This window comes from Pteropus medius, unplaced genomic scaffold, assembly GCF_902729225.1.
Source record: "Pteropus medius unplaced genomic scaffold, Ma_sr-lr_union100, whole genome shotgun sequence".
Classification (NCBI taxonomy): Eukaryota; Metazoa; Chordata; class Mammalia; order Chiroptera; family Pteropodidae; genus Pteropus; species Pteropus medius.
Window position 1 is genome coordinate 341,914 of NW_024353788.1, and position 15,507 is coordinate 357,420.

At 35.5% G+C, this 15,507-nt stretch overlaps 1 protein-coding gene and 1 pseudogene across 1 annotated transcript in view; both read right to left on the reverse strand.

Moving 5' to 3' along the window:
- Positions 1-15,507, reverse strand: part of LOC120593392 (uncharacterized) — a 39,589-nt gene that overhangs the window by 11,308 nt on the left and 12,774 nt on the right. The window contains exon 3 of the mRNA XM_039851201.1: positions 1,507-1,586. Coding sequence (XP_039707135.1) covers positions 1,507-1,586 — 80 coding nt within the window. The remainder of the gene's footprint in view (positions 1-1,506; positions 1,587-15,507) is intronic.
- LOC120593418 (uncharacterized) lies at positions 69-187 on the reverse strand (annotated as a pseudogene).

The window sequence follows — 15,507 nt, forward strand, 5'->3', positions numbered from 1 at the left end:
AACCCTTGGTTCACCTCACAGATTGCAAGAAACTTGTCAGCTTACAATCTCTTATTTTTTATTTTTTATGCCTACAGCACCTGGTCTTCCTAGGTGGTCTCCCATCCAGGTACTAACCAGACCCGACCCTACTTAGCTTCCAAGATCAGACGGGATCAGGTTTGTTCAGGGTGGCATGGCTGTAGACTTTTATGTGTTTCTTAAAAGCAATGTAAATTTTCTTTTATTTAATAAATACATTTGACAAATTTTAATTGAAATACTTAACATTTAAATTTCCTGGAAAAATCACCATTTTCATTTAATATTTGCAAAATTATTTGCATAGTTGATCAAATAATGTCAAGATTTTCTTTTGTATCTTAATTTTTCATTTATTTTGTGTATTTCTACTTTCATCCTCTCTACTTGCCTACATTTTTTCCGATTTTTGTCTATGAGCTCTTCTTCTGTTGTATACCGTAACTTTTGATATATGGTGTTTTTATTATTGTTTTCTAAATTTTTGAAATTTCAAACTTGATCTGCTATTTAACATAGATTTGTTTTAAAAAGAAGATATTTGCCAGTGGTGTTTTTTTTTCTTCTTTCCAATAGATAATTTTTGTTTCATGGTTTCTTAACTTTGTGATCAGATAAGGTTGTTGCTCCTTCTACTTTTGAACTTTGAGGTTTTCTATGTCTCTAAGGTTTTCTATGCTCTTTTGGACTCTGAGGTTTTCTATGTCATATGTTGTAAATTTTTGTGACGGTGCCCATAACTTGAAAAGAAAGTATATTCTCTGTGTTCCTAGAACAGTATTTGATATGTCACCATAAGGCTTTCCTTAGTAATCTTGTTACTTATGTATTTTGCACTAATACTTATTTTTTTGACTTCTTGATACGTCATGGACTAAGAGAGGTCAAAGATTCCCACAATAATGAGTTTTTGATTACTTTTGTTGTATTCTTATAGTTGTTGCTTTTTATATTTTGATGGTTTTTTTTTCCTGCATGACTTTAAGGAGAATTCTATCTTAACTGTGAATTATAAACTTTTTAGTAACATAAAATAGTCTTTGTTCACTTATTTAATAATTTTCTGCCTTGAATTCAATCCTGTTTGATAGTAAGATCGAGATCTAAGATTTCTTTCATTTTGCATAACTTATATATCTATGCCCAGCTCTATCTTAATTTTAAATTAAAAATTTAAATTAAAATTTAAAATTTCATTTATCTGAAGTATATTCTCAAGTAATTTCTTTAGAAACTGAAATATTTGTAGTATGTTTCAAAGACCTTCTAAGGCTGAAAATGGCTTTCTTTCTTTTTTTAACATCATACATAAATGATATATTGGTGGGTAGAGAACATTTAGATCATGGTCCTTTCTTCAGAACTCTATATGTCTTACTCTTTGATTTTCATGTGGGAACTGACCACTTAGAAGTGAGCTTTCTCCCTTTGGTCCATTGCTGGTGTGTCTGTACATATGAATGTGGTGACAGCTGGAAATCATACCTTTCTTTCAGTAGTTCCCACTGTGACTCTGTTCGCTCTAGATATCACCAGCGAAATTCTGGATTGAAAGCCTATCAGTCCTGCAATCAAAAAGTGGACAGAAAAATTTTCAGATAAGCTTCTGTTTTTTAGAGAAAGGACTCAGAGGATTCAATGGAAAAGAATGGGTGAAGGAAGGAGTTATGAGCCTAGAAAATCTTTCTTTTTCTATAATGTTTCTTTGGGTTTTGATTCAGGCCTTGGCTTCTCAGAGTTCCTTGCTCTTGTGCAGCTCATCCACACCATGCAGGGGCATTGGTGAGGGAACCTAGGTTCCCTCAAACCACATGACAGCCTAAGAACGTTAGCTACACTAAGAGAATTCATAATCAGTAGGTCCCAGAGTTAGTAAAAAGATTTTTCATATCTAAAAATGAGGAAAAAAAAAAAAGAGGTGACATCAGAAGCACTGGCAGTGTGAGGGGTCCCCCTGATCTCTCCCCTTCAGATTACAAGGTGAATAGCTATAACCCAGTGAAAAATTCCCAACCTAATACACAAACACTTCTGAGAGATCTGCACATCAAAGCATCTGAAGCAGAGACATGGGAGACCTGGGAGGCCTGGCAGGCCTGGGCCGTGCAAGAAGCATGTGCGCCACCTATTGGAAAAAAAGAGAAAAACCTCTTCTTATGAACCTGCTAGAAAGGGATCTCTTAACAATAAAATTTTTTTAAAAAGCAGAGTTCGTTCCAATAAATGCTCAGGCAGAGAAATAACTTGTCGAATACCATGAACAACCAAGGTAACAAGGCAGCTCACAAAGAAAACAAAAAATCTCTAGGAAAAAAAAAAGAAGATATAGAAATATGTGATTTAAATGACAGAGAACTCAAGATTGCAGTTCTGAAAAAACAATATGCAAGACAACTCAGATAGGGAGTTTAATGAACTCAGAAATAAAATTAATGATCAAAAGAGATACTTCACTAAAGAGATTGAAACTTTAAAAAAAGAACCAAATATAACTTTTGGAGCTGAAGAACTCAATAAGAGATGAAGCATGAAACAAGCAAGTTTAAGAAATAGAGCAGACCAGATGGAAGCAAGAATCTATGATATCGAAGACAGAAATCTGGAAATGATGCAGATGGAAGAAGAGAGAGACTTGAGAGTGAAAAAAAATTGAAAAAGTCTAAAAGAACTATCTGACTCCATCAAATAGAGCAATAAAAGAATGGGAATACGAGAAGAAAAGAGGGAGAAGTGAACAGAGAGCCTATTCAAACAAATAGCTGATGAGAATTTTCCAAACCTATGGAAAGACTGGATCCCTGAATCTAAGAAACAAACAGAACACCTAATTATCTCAACCAAAACAGGCCTCTCTTTTACCATGCTAAGTAAAATAAGTAAGACAGAATAAATTGAGAACCATATGAATTCACTCATATGAGGCATAAAACTGAAAGCAACAAATGAACAAGACAAATAAACAGAGACTTAAACAACAATTTAGTGGTTTAACAAAAAGAAAGAGGGTAGGAGGGGAGCTGGGGATCAAATATAAGGTGACAGAAGAAAATTTAACTTTGGGTGGTGAACACACAATGCAATATATATAAAGTATTATTGAATTGTACACTTGAAACCTATATAATTGTATTAACCAGTGTCACCTTAATAAATTTAATAAAATAAAAAATAAATATATAAAGAACAAAAAGGCCTTCTGCAAGCATATTACATTAAAACTGAAAAATGAATGACAAAGAAAGAATTCTCTAGACAACCAGGGAAAAGATGATGGTAACCTATAAAAGAGATCTCATTAAATTATCATTGGATTTTTAAGCAGAAACTCTACAAGCTAGGAGACAGTGGATTAAAATATTCAAACTATTGAAAGAGAGAAATTACCAGCCAAGAATAATATATCCAGCAAAGTTACCCTTTAAGGAGACAGGAAGACCTTTCCAACATACAGAAGATGGGGAAATTTTCCACCACAAGGCATGTATTACAAGAAATACTGAAGGGTGTTTGTTTGTTTGTTTGTTTTTATCTGAAACAAAAAGACAAAAATATACAAAACTATGAATAAGATGACTAACAGACAGAAAGCTGCAACCCTTAATCAGAATAGGATGTTATACTTAAATATTACAAAATGTTTAAAGGAGGTAAAAACATTTCAAAAAGAGAAGACAATAGTTACTGCAACTCAGAAATGAATTAACAGCATAAAAAGATAATTTGAGACAACAAAAACCAAAAAGAAGAGGGGGTAAAGGTCTGAATCTGCAAAGGGGAACAGAGATAAGATGTATGCAGAAGAAAATGGACTGCTGTATATATGAAACTTTCTTTTACATAAACTTAATGATAAGCATAAACAAAAAATCCAGAACTGAGACACATAACACAAAAGAGGGAACAGAGAGAAAAATCATAGAATATCACCAAACTAAAATAGAAACATAAAGGCAAAGAAACAATGGAGACCAATTGGACACAAACTACATTTATAGGGCTTTTATTCCCCAAACAACTGATTGTACATTCTTCTCTAGTGCACAAGGAACATACTCAAGGATAGACCGTATGTTGGGACACAAAATTTAAGAAGTTTGAAATCACACCAAGCATATTATCCAACGCTTTGAAATTGGTGATCAACTGCAAAAAGAAAACAGGAAGAACCACAAACAACATGCTATGAAAGAATGAATGGGCCATAGGAAAAAAATAAAGGAGAGATCAAGAGATACATAGAAACAAATGAGAATGAAATACAACATATCAAACTTCTGGGACACAGCAAAAGCCGTAAGAGAAAAGTTCCTATCATTACAGGCCTATCTCAAGAAACAAGAAAGATTCCAAACAAACAACTTAATGTTACATCTTTAAAAACTAGTAAAAAGAAGAGCAATGAAGCCCAAAGTCAGCAGAAGGAAATAACAAAAATCAGAGCAGAGTTAAACAGAATTGAGAAAAAGACAGTAGAGGGAGTTTGAAGAAACACAGTGGAATGAGAGACATCTCCAGATCTCTCCCCTTGAAATGACAATAAGCTGAACATCTAAAACTCAACAAAAAACACCTAAACTATACACCAGCAAGTCTGAGCATGGAATCTGTACATAAGAGCCAGCCACCACAAGTCAGAACCCTGGGTATCGAGTGGTGGACTGGAAGAAACAAAGCAGCTGCCTCTCGCAACGGCTGGAGCTCTGTGCAGGAGGAGGAGGAAGAGAGAAGGTGCCCTGAGTTCCGTGAACAGCCCTGCCTGGGAAAGCTGTGAGGTCCACGTGGCCGGCGGCAGGGCCCCGTTATCAGGGCAGAAAGCAGAGAAGCAGGATGGCAGAGAAACGACAGTTGATTTTTACTGGCTGCTGTTGCAAAACCGAGGCTGAGCTGCAGCCCCTAACCCCCAATCCAGAAGGTGCCCCCACCACCCCGTATCCTCCGAAAACGAACACCGCAGAGCCCCAGGGGAACCTGAGCAAACGCTACTGAAACTGTCGCTAACAATGACAGGGACTAAGACTGAGGATAGTGAGTGTGATTAAACATATACAAGGGGGAAAAAAAAAGTCATTTTTAAGGCTTTATATAAAGCAGGGATCCAAGAGGCTTAGACACCCCTTACTGGAAACCAAAAGAAAAGCACCTTCTTTGCAACAAACTAAAAAGATACCTTTATATAATAAATCTTTCTGGAAAAACAGCAGAATACACTTCCATTAATGCCCAGGCAGAGAAACAGTCCACTAAACACCATGAACAACCAAGGTAACAAGGCATCTCAGAAAGAAAGAGAAAAATCTCCAAAAATAAGTTTACAGACATAGAAATATGCAACTTAAATGAGAGAATTCAGGATGGTACTTCTGGAAAAACTCAGTGAGTTCTGAATCAAGTCATATCAACAACTTCGGGAATTAAAAACACGACTAGATGAGCAGAATGAGTTCCTCAGCAAAGAGACTGAAATCCTCAAAAAGAACCGAATAGATCTTCTGGAGATTAAAAAACAAAAAACAAAAAAACACTGCAAGAGTTGAAAAATGAAGTATCAAGCTTGAGAAATAGCTTCCGACCAAATGGAAGAAAGGATCAGTGATATCAAAGACAGAAATCTAGAAATAAATGAGAAGGAAGAAGACAGAAAGCAAAGAATGAAAAATAATAAAAGAGAAATACAAGAACTAGCTGATACCATCAGGAGAGGAAACATAAGAATAATAGGCATTATCGAAGGCAAGGAAAAAGAGCAGAGACTAGAAATCATTTTCAGACAAATAGTTGACGAGAATTTCCCAAATCTAAAGAATGAGCTGGAGCTTGGAATTCAAGAAGTCAACAAAACACAAAATTATCTCAACCCAAAAAGGCCGTCAACAAGATATACTATATTAAAATAATCAAAAATCAATGACAAAGACAGAATTCTCAGGGCAGCCAGAGTAGAAAATAGTAACTCATAAAGGAAAACTCATTAGATTATCATCGGACTTCTCAGCACAAACCTTACAAGCAAGCAAAGAGTGAAATCAAATATTCAAACTATTAAGTGAAAGGAATTACCAGCCTAGAATAATGTATACAGCTAAGCTCTCCTTTAAACATGAAGGAGAAATAAAGACCTTTCCAGACATACAAAAATTGAGGAGATTCTCCACTACGAGGCCTGCACTACAGGAAATACTGAAAGGGGTCAGCTCACCTAAAACAAAATGACAAATACAAACACACACGCACACACACACACGCACACACACACACATATTAGGAGTAAGGTAACAATCAGGGAAATAAAAGCAGAGGAGTGCAACCCTTACTAAGAACAGGGCATTATAAGCTTAAATAATAATAAGAGGTTTGTTATAGCAAGATAGTAATGAATGTTCAGCATACATAGGAACAAATTGAGACAACAATGACTGAAAAGGGGAGGATTCAAAGATCCGAATTTGTAAAGGAAAATGGAGATAAGGCACGTGCAGAAGAAAATGGGAAACTGTATATATACAACTATGTTTTACATATTAGTAATGGTAACCACACAACAAAGATTCAGAACTGAAGTAAGTAACATAAAACAAGAAGAACCAGAGGGAAAACCCACAAAAGCCAAACAAAATAAAGACAACAGAAATACAAGACAAGGAAGCACTGGAAACACCAAGCTACCAAAAAGCAAAAGATAAAATGGCTATAAGAAGACCTCATATTTCAATAATCACCCTAAATGTAAATGAACTGAACTCACCAATAAAAAGGCACAGAGTTGCAGAATGGATCAAAAAACAAAACTCAACCATATGCTTCCTCCAGGAGACACATCTCAGTTCCAAAGACGAATATAAACTAAAAGTGAATGGGTGGAAAACGATATTTCAAGCAAATGGCATTCAGAGAAAAATGGGAGTAGCAGTACTAATATCAGATGAAATAGACTTCGAAATAAAAAAGGTACAAAAAGATACTGAGGGACACTTCATAATGATACAGGGAATCATACACCAAGAAGACATAACACTTATTAATATCTATGCTTCCGAGCCCTGAAATATGTAAAGCAATTATTAATAGAACTAAAGGGAGAAACAGACCAAAAACTATCATAGTAGGGGACCTAAATATCCCACTGTCAGATATGGACAGATCATCCAAACAGAAAATCAGTAAGGAAATAACGTCCTTAAATGACACATTAGACCAACTGGACATAATTGACATGTACAGAGCCTTCAATCCCAAAACAGCAGCTTATACATTCTTTTCTAGTGCACATGGAACATTCTCAAGGATTGACCACATACTGGGACACAGAGATGGCTTCAACAAATATAAGAGGGTTGAAATCATACCAATCATATTCTCTGATCATAATGCTTTGAAACTAGAGATCAACTGCAAAAAGAAAGCAGGAAGAAACACAAATATATGGAGATTACACAACATGCTACTGAAGAATAACTGGGTCAAGGATAAAATAAAAAGAAAGATCAAGAGATACATAGGAACAAATGAGAACGATAGTACAACATATCAAAACTGTTGCGACACAGCAAAAGTGGTTATAAAAGGAGAGTTCATATCATTACAGGCCTATCTCCAAAAACAAGAATGAGCCCAAATAAACAATCAAATGCTTCATCTTAAAAAACTAGAAGAGAACAAATGAAGCCTAAAGTCAGCAGAAGGAAATACATAATCAAAATTAGACGAGAAATAAATGAAATTGAAAACAAAAAATAGAAAAAAAAATGCAACAAACAGCTGATTCTTTGAGAAGTTAATAAAATAAACAAACCCCTGGCTAGATTCCTATAAAAAAAAAAAAAAAAGGACACACATAAATGAAATCAGGGATGAAAGAGGGGAAATGACAGACACCGCAGAAATATAAAGGATCATGCAAGAATACTATGAAAAAGTATATAACACCAAATTTAATAACCTAGAAGAAATGGACCAGTACTTAGAAAAATACAATCTTCCTAGACTGAATCAGGAAGAAATGTAAAATGTAAATAGAACGATCAGCAGTATGGAAATTGAAACAATCATCAAAAACCTACCAAAATGTAAAAGTCCAGGACCAGATGGCCTCACCAGTGAATTCTACCAAACATTCAAAGAAGATTTAACACCTATCCTCCTCAAACTCTTCCAAAAAATCGAAGAGGAGGCAAAACTTCCCAACTCATTTTATGAGGCCAATATGACTCTGATACCAAAAGCTGGTAAAGATAACACAAAAAAAGAAAACTACAGACCAATATATCTCATGAACACAGACGCAAAAATCCTAAATAAGATACTAGTGAACCGAATATAGCAACATATTAAAAAATTATACACCACGATCAAGTAGGCTTAAGGATGGTTCTACATATGCAAATCGATTAATGTGATACACCACATAAACAAATTAAGAAATAAGAACAATATGATATCAATAAATGCAGAAAAGGCCTTCAACAAGATGCAGCATCCTTTTATAATCAAAACACTTAACAAAATCAGTATAGAAGGAAAGTATATTAACATAATAAAGGCCATATATGACAAACCCACAGCCAACATTACACTTAATGGTGAAAGACTAAAAGCCTTCTAAGATCAGGAGCAAGGCAAGGCTGTCCACTATCGCCACTGTTATTCAATATAACATCAGAGTTCCTAGCGAGTGCAATCAGGCAAGAGAAAGATATAAAAGGCATCCAAATAGGAAATAAAGAAGTCAAACTGTCACTATTATTGGATGACATGATCCTCAATAATAGAAAACCCTAAAGACTCCACAAGAACACTACTAGAAACAATAAGCAAATACAATAAAGTTTCTGGATACAAAATCAATGTTCAAAAATCCATATTGTTCCTATACTCTTAATATGGAAGTGTCAGAAAAAGAAGTGGAAAATATGATTCCTTTTGCAATTGCAACAAAAAAGAATAAAATAACTAGGAATAAATCTAACGAAACATGTGAAGGACCTATGTAATGAAAACTATAAGATCCAATTAAAAGAAATCAAAGAAGATACAAAGAAATAGAAAGATATTCCATGTTTTTGATTGGAAAAATCAACAGTTAAAATGACCATATTACCTAAAGCATTATACACATTTAATGCAATCTCCATCAAAATCCCCATGGCATTTTTTAAAGAAATAGAACAAAAAATCATGAGATTTGTATGGAAACACAAAAGACCCTGAATTGCCAAAAGCCATCCTGAGAAAAAAGAAGGCGGCTAGCGGCATCACTCTGCCCGAATTCAAATTATACTACAAAGCAACAGTAATCAAAACAGCATGGTATTGGCAGAAAAACAGACACACAGAGCAGTGGAAAAGAATCGAGTCCAGAAAATTTTATGAATTTGACCTCAAAAGCAAGGGAAGTAAAAGCTAAAATCAATGAATGAGACTACACCAAACTAAAAAGCTTCTGCTCAGCAAAAGAAATCGTCGACAAGGTAAAGAGACAACCATCTGAATGGGAAAATATATTTGCAAGCAACATGTCTGATAAGGGCCTAATATCCAAAATATACAAAGAACTCATACAACTCAATCACAACAACAAAAAAACAAACAATCCAATCAAAAAATGGGCAGAGGACTGGAACAGACACTTCTCCCTATAGGACATACAAATGGCCAACAAATATTTGAAAAGATGCTCAACATAGCTCGCTATTAGGGAAATGCAAATCAAAACCACAATGAGATACCATCTCACACCTGTTAGAATAGCTATAATCAACAGGACAAGTAAAAACAAATGTTGGAGAGGATGTGGAGAAAAAGGAACCCTCATACACTGCTGGTGGGACTGCGAATTGGTGTAGCCCTATGGAAAACAGTATGGAGTTTCCTCGAAAAACTACGAATTGATCTACCATGTGATCCAGCAATCCCTCTACTGGGTATCTACTGCAAAGACTTGAAAACTCATATCCTTAAAGATATTTGCACACTGATATTCATAGCAGCATTATTCACAGTGGCCAGGACATGGAGGCAACCAAAGTGCCCTATACAGACTAGTAGTTACCAGAAGGTAAGGCGTAGAGGGAGTGGGGAGGTAGACAGGGTAAAGGGGGGGTCAAATATGTGGTGACAGAAAGAAATCTAACTATGGGAGGTGAACACACAGTGTAAATATATATATGCCTTATTGTTAAAGGGTACAGCTGAAACTTATTGGACTTCGTTAACCAATGTTGCCATAAAAACATTAAATTAAAAAATTTAAAAAAAAGACAATAGTAAAAATTAATGCAACAAAGAGCTGGTTCTTTGAAAAGTTTAATAAAACTGACAACCCCTTGGCTAGACTTACTAATGAAAAATGAGGAAGGACATAAATAAACAAAATGAAAAATGAAAGAGGATATTGTCTGATGATACCACCAAAATACAAAGTATCATACAAGAATAGTAAGAAAAATTATACACCACCAAATTTAATAACCTAGAAGGAATGGACAAGTTCTAAGAAATATACAACCTTCCTAGGCTGAATCATGAAGAATTAGAAAATTTAAATAAATGGATCAAGAGTATGGAAATTGAAACAATCAATAAAAACCTCCCTAAAAGTCCAGGAACAGATGGCTTCACCAGTGAATTCTACCAAACATTCAAGGAAGATTTAATATCCATTTTTCTCAAACTTTTCTGAAAAAATTTAAGAAAAGACAATACCTCCGAACTCATTTTACAAGGCCAACATTACTCTGGTAACAAAACCTGGTAAGATAATGGAAAAAAAAAGGAAACTATAGACCAATACCTCTCATGAACACAGATGCGAAATCCTAAATAAGATACTAGCAAATCAAATACAACAACACATTAAAAAGATTATACACCATGAACAAGTGGACTTCATCCTAGGGACACAGGGATGGTTTAATATATGCAAATCGATTAATGTGATACACCACATAAATAAACGATAAAAAAATCATATGTTCATATCAATAGATGCAGAAAAAGGTATCTGAGAACATACAGCATACATTTATGATTAAAACACTTAATAAAATGGATACACAAAGAAAGTACCACAACATGGTAAAGGCCATATACAACAAACCCTCAGCTAACCTTTTACTTAGTAGTAAAAAACTAAAAACCTTCTAAGATCAGGAACAAGATAAGGCTGTCCGCTATCACCACTGTTATTCAATATAGCATTGGAAGTCCTAGCTAGAGCAATCAGGGAAGAAAAAGAAATAAAAGGCATCCAAATAGGGAATGAAGAAGTCAATTTGTCACTTTCTGCAGATGACATGACTGCCTATATAGAAAAACCTAAAGACTCCACCAAAAAACTATCAGAAATTAATAAACAAATACAATAAAGTTTCAGGATACAAAATCAATGCACAAAAATCCAAAGTGTTCCTATATACTAACAATTAATTTTCAGAAAAAGAAAAGAAATTCCTTTTGCAACAAAAATAATAAAATACCTAGTAGTAAACCTAACAAAGCATATGAAGGACCTATACCTGAAAACTATGAAACATTATTAAAATAAATTAAAGAAGATGCAAATAAATGGAAAGATATTCCACGTTCATGGACTGGAAGAATCATCAACACAGTGAAACGGACCTTATTACCTAAGCATTATACAGATATAATGCAATCTCCCATCAAAATCCCAATGGCAGTCTTTAAAAAAATAGAACAAAAAATCATCAGATTGTAGAGAAGAACAAAAGCCCCCAAATAGCCAAAGCAATCCTGAGGAAAAAGAACAAGGCTGAAGGTATCACTCTGCCTGACATCAATTTATATTACAAAGTGTCAATAATCAAAGCAGCATAGGAGAAAGGGAAAAATGGCATAGACAATAGAGGCTTTGTTCATCCCTCTTGCAACTAAATCAAAGTTGTAACAGAAACATGGAGCAAATGGCAAGGAGAGTCACTTGGGATCCAAATGAACAGAAGCGCTACACTAGGGAGAGAAATAATTAATCAACCTGCAATGGTAGAAGGCAGGAGGGGGCAAAGACATGAGGCTGCCTGGTCGGAGCAGTTGAGTGGGACAGAGGCTGCAGCAGAGGAAGCCAGCAGCTGCAGACACCTTTTAAAGTGGCCATGACCACAAGTGGACTTTTGCGGTGACAGACCAGCTCGCTCTAAGCACCAGCACCGGGTAAGCTGCACAGGGTGCACCAGGAACTTACAGGGTGACAATGAGGTGTTAGAGTGAGGTCCAGAAGCAAGGCTCTCTTCTGGACAGAAGTGTTGGCGGTATCCATTGTTCTTCTATTGAACTTTCACCGCTCTCAGTGTGCAGACGCAGCACTGCCATAGCTGAGATATCATCAAACTGGATAACAGACATGCTCTGCCCAGAGGATTCCCTGAAACACCACCTCTCCCAACTCCTTCAACTCCCCCAACTCGCGGTCCCATGCAAGCCACATCCAGGTGTCCTCTACGAGTCAGGTGCTCCTTGCTGAGCAGCGCAAAGACTCACACTGGTGACAGCTGGCCTCAGTTTCTAGTGTGGCCTTTTGAGGCAACTATAAGCACAGCATCTATGAATTCCTTGATGAATATTGAGAGTGGCCCCGGAGGGGCACAGGCTGGCGCTAAATTTGGCCTGCAGCTGGGTCCCTCTCAGGATTGTGCTGCTGGACACATACTACACAAAGTTCCATTAAGAAGACCGGAGACTTAGGAGCTTTGCTTAGTACAGGCACAGAAAGGCAGCCAAAATGGGAAGACAAAGAAGCAGAAACCATAGGAGAGAACAGAACAGAGATCCAGGGATAAAGGGGTCAAACAATCTAACAGATACAGAGTTCAAAACACTGGTTATAAGATGCTCGATGAACTTAGGGGAAATGTACATGAACTCAATGAGAACTTTAACAAAGATACAAAACATAAAAATGGAAATGAAAATTATAAAAGGGAACCAGTCAGAAATGAAGAATATATTATCTGAGATGAAGAGTATATTAGAGGGAATTAACAGAGTAGCTGAAGAAGAGGATCAAACCACCAATATAGAGGATGAGAAAGCCAAGGACACTCAATCAGAATGACAAGAAAAAAGAAGCCAAGACTATAATAATGATTTAAGGAGCCTATGAGATACTAGCAAATGTAAAAATATCTGTCTCATAGAGGTACCGGAAAAAAAAAAAAACAAAAAAAAAACAAAACTAGACATTGAAGAGCTATTTGAAGAAATAATGATGGAAAATTTCCCTAACTTGGTGAAGAAAATAGACATAAAACTCCAAGAAGCTCTGAGTGCCAAAAACCAGGAACCCAAAGAGGCCTACACCAAGACACATCATAATTAAAATGCCAAAGGTTAAATAAATACAAAGAGAGAATCTTAAAAGCAGCAAGATAAAAGCAGATGGTTACCTACAAGGGTGCCCCGTAAGACTGGCAGCTGATTTCTCAAAAGAGACTATGCAGGACAGAAGGGCTTGGCACAAAATATTCAACAGGATGAAGACCCAGGATCTACAACCAAGAATACTTTATCCAGTAAAGTTATCATTTAGAGTTGACGGATAAAGAGCTTCCCAGACAAAAACAAGCTAAGGGAATGTATCGACACCAAGCCAGTATTACAGAAAATGTTGGAGGGACTTCTTTAAGAAGAAGAAAAAAAAATGTATCAAAAACAGAAATAAAGAATAGTAATAACTACATTCCTACCAACAAGTACCTCAAATGGAAAGGGATTAAGTGCTCCAATCAAAAGATATGGTGGCTGAATGGATAAGAAAACAAGACTCTATGTATGCTACCTACAAGAAACTCACTTCAGATTAAAAGACACACACAGACTAAAAGGAAGGGGTAGAAAAAGACATGGTCTTGATGGACCTAGAGTGTACTGCGCTGAATGAAATGGGTCGGGTAGAAAAAGACAAGTATCGCATGATTTCATGTACATGTGGAATCTAAAGAACAAAATCAACAACAACAAAAGCAGAAATAAATTCATAGATATAAAGAATATTTTGAGGGCTACTAGATGGGAAGGAGGTTGGAGGGGGGACAAAAAAGGCAAAGGGATTAAGAGGTACAGATGGATAGTTGTAGAACAGACACGGAGATGTAGAGTGTAGTGTGGGGAAGATGTTTAATAATGTAATAAATATGTAAAGGGGAAGAGGGGTACTAGATTTAGTGAGATGATCACTTTGCGAATTATGTGGCTCTCTGATCACTATGCTATACAACTGAAACTGGTATATTATTGTACGTCAACTATAATTTTTTTAAAAAACATTGACTTGCACAATGTAAATACAAGCAACTAATTGTCTATCATATTTTTTAAAAATTAAACAAATCTGAATAAAGTATGGACTTTAGTTTATTAAAAAAAAAAAAAAACCTACCAAGTAGGGCCTAGCAATTACAAAAATAATAATACATCATGACCAAGTGGGGTTTATCCTCCAAAAGCAGAGGTGGTTCAACATTCAAAAATCAAACAATACAATTCAGAATTAATAGCCTACAAAAGAAAAAATGATCATATCAATTGATACGTTAAAAAGCATCTGGAAAAAAATCATCATTCATTCATGATAAAAACTCTCACCAAAATAGAAACAGAAAAGAACTTTCTAAACCCAATAAAGGCTTCTACAAAAAAAATCTACATCTTATATAACAATGAAAGTCTAAGCTTCTCCTCAATAACGGGAACAAGGCAAGGATGTCTGCTCTCATTACCTCTATTCAACTCTGTAATGAGGAACTAGCCAGAGCAAAAAGGGATGAAAAAAAGAAACAAAAGGCATCTAGATTGGGAAAGAATACATAAGACTTGCCTCTATTTGCAAAGAGCACAATTCTTCACAGAAAAATCTCAAAAGAATCTACCAAAACTGCTACCAATACTAGTGAGTTTACCAAGGCTGCAGCACTAAAGTCCTAATGTACAAAACTCAACTGCCTTTCTATATCCTAACACGGAACAGTCAGAAAACATTTTTAAAATACTCTTTATAATAGCACTGAAAACATGAAATACTTATGAATAAATTTAACAAAATATCTGCAGGATCTGTAGAGTAAAACTATCAAAAAATGATGAAGAAATCAAAGAAAGCCTAAATAAATGGCAAGATATACTATGTTCATAGATTGGAAGGCTTAACATTAGCTATCACTTCTCTCCAAATTGACCTATAGATTCCCAGCAGGATTTTTCACAGAAATAAAAAAAAACTGATTCTAAAGTTTATATGGAAAGGCAGTGGAATTAGGATAGGCAAAACAATTTTGAAAAAGAAAAAAAAAAAAGAATTCACACTACCTAATTTCAAAATTTACTATAAAGTTACAATAATCCAGACAGTATGCTACTGGCAAAATGACACACAGACATCAATGGAAGAGAACAAAGATTCCAAAAATTACCCAAGCATGTACAGTCAAATGATTATGGAGAAAGGATGTCTTTTGAACACATGGTGCTGAAACAACT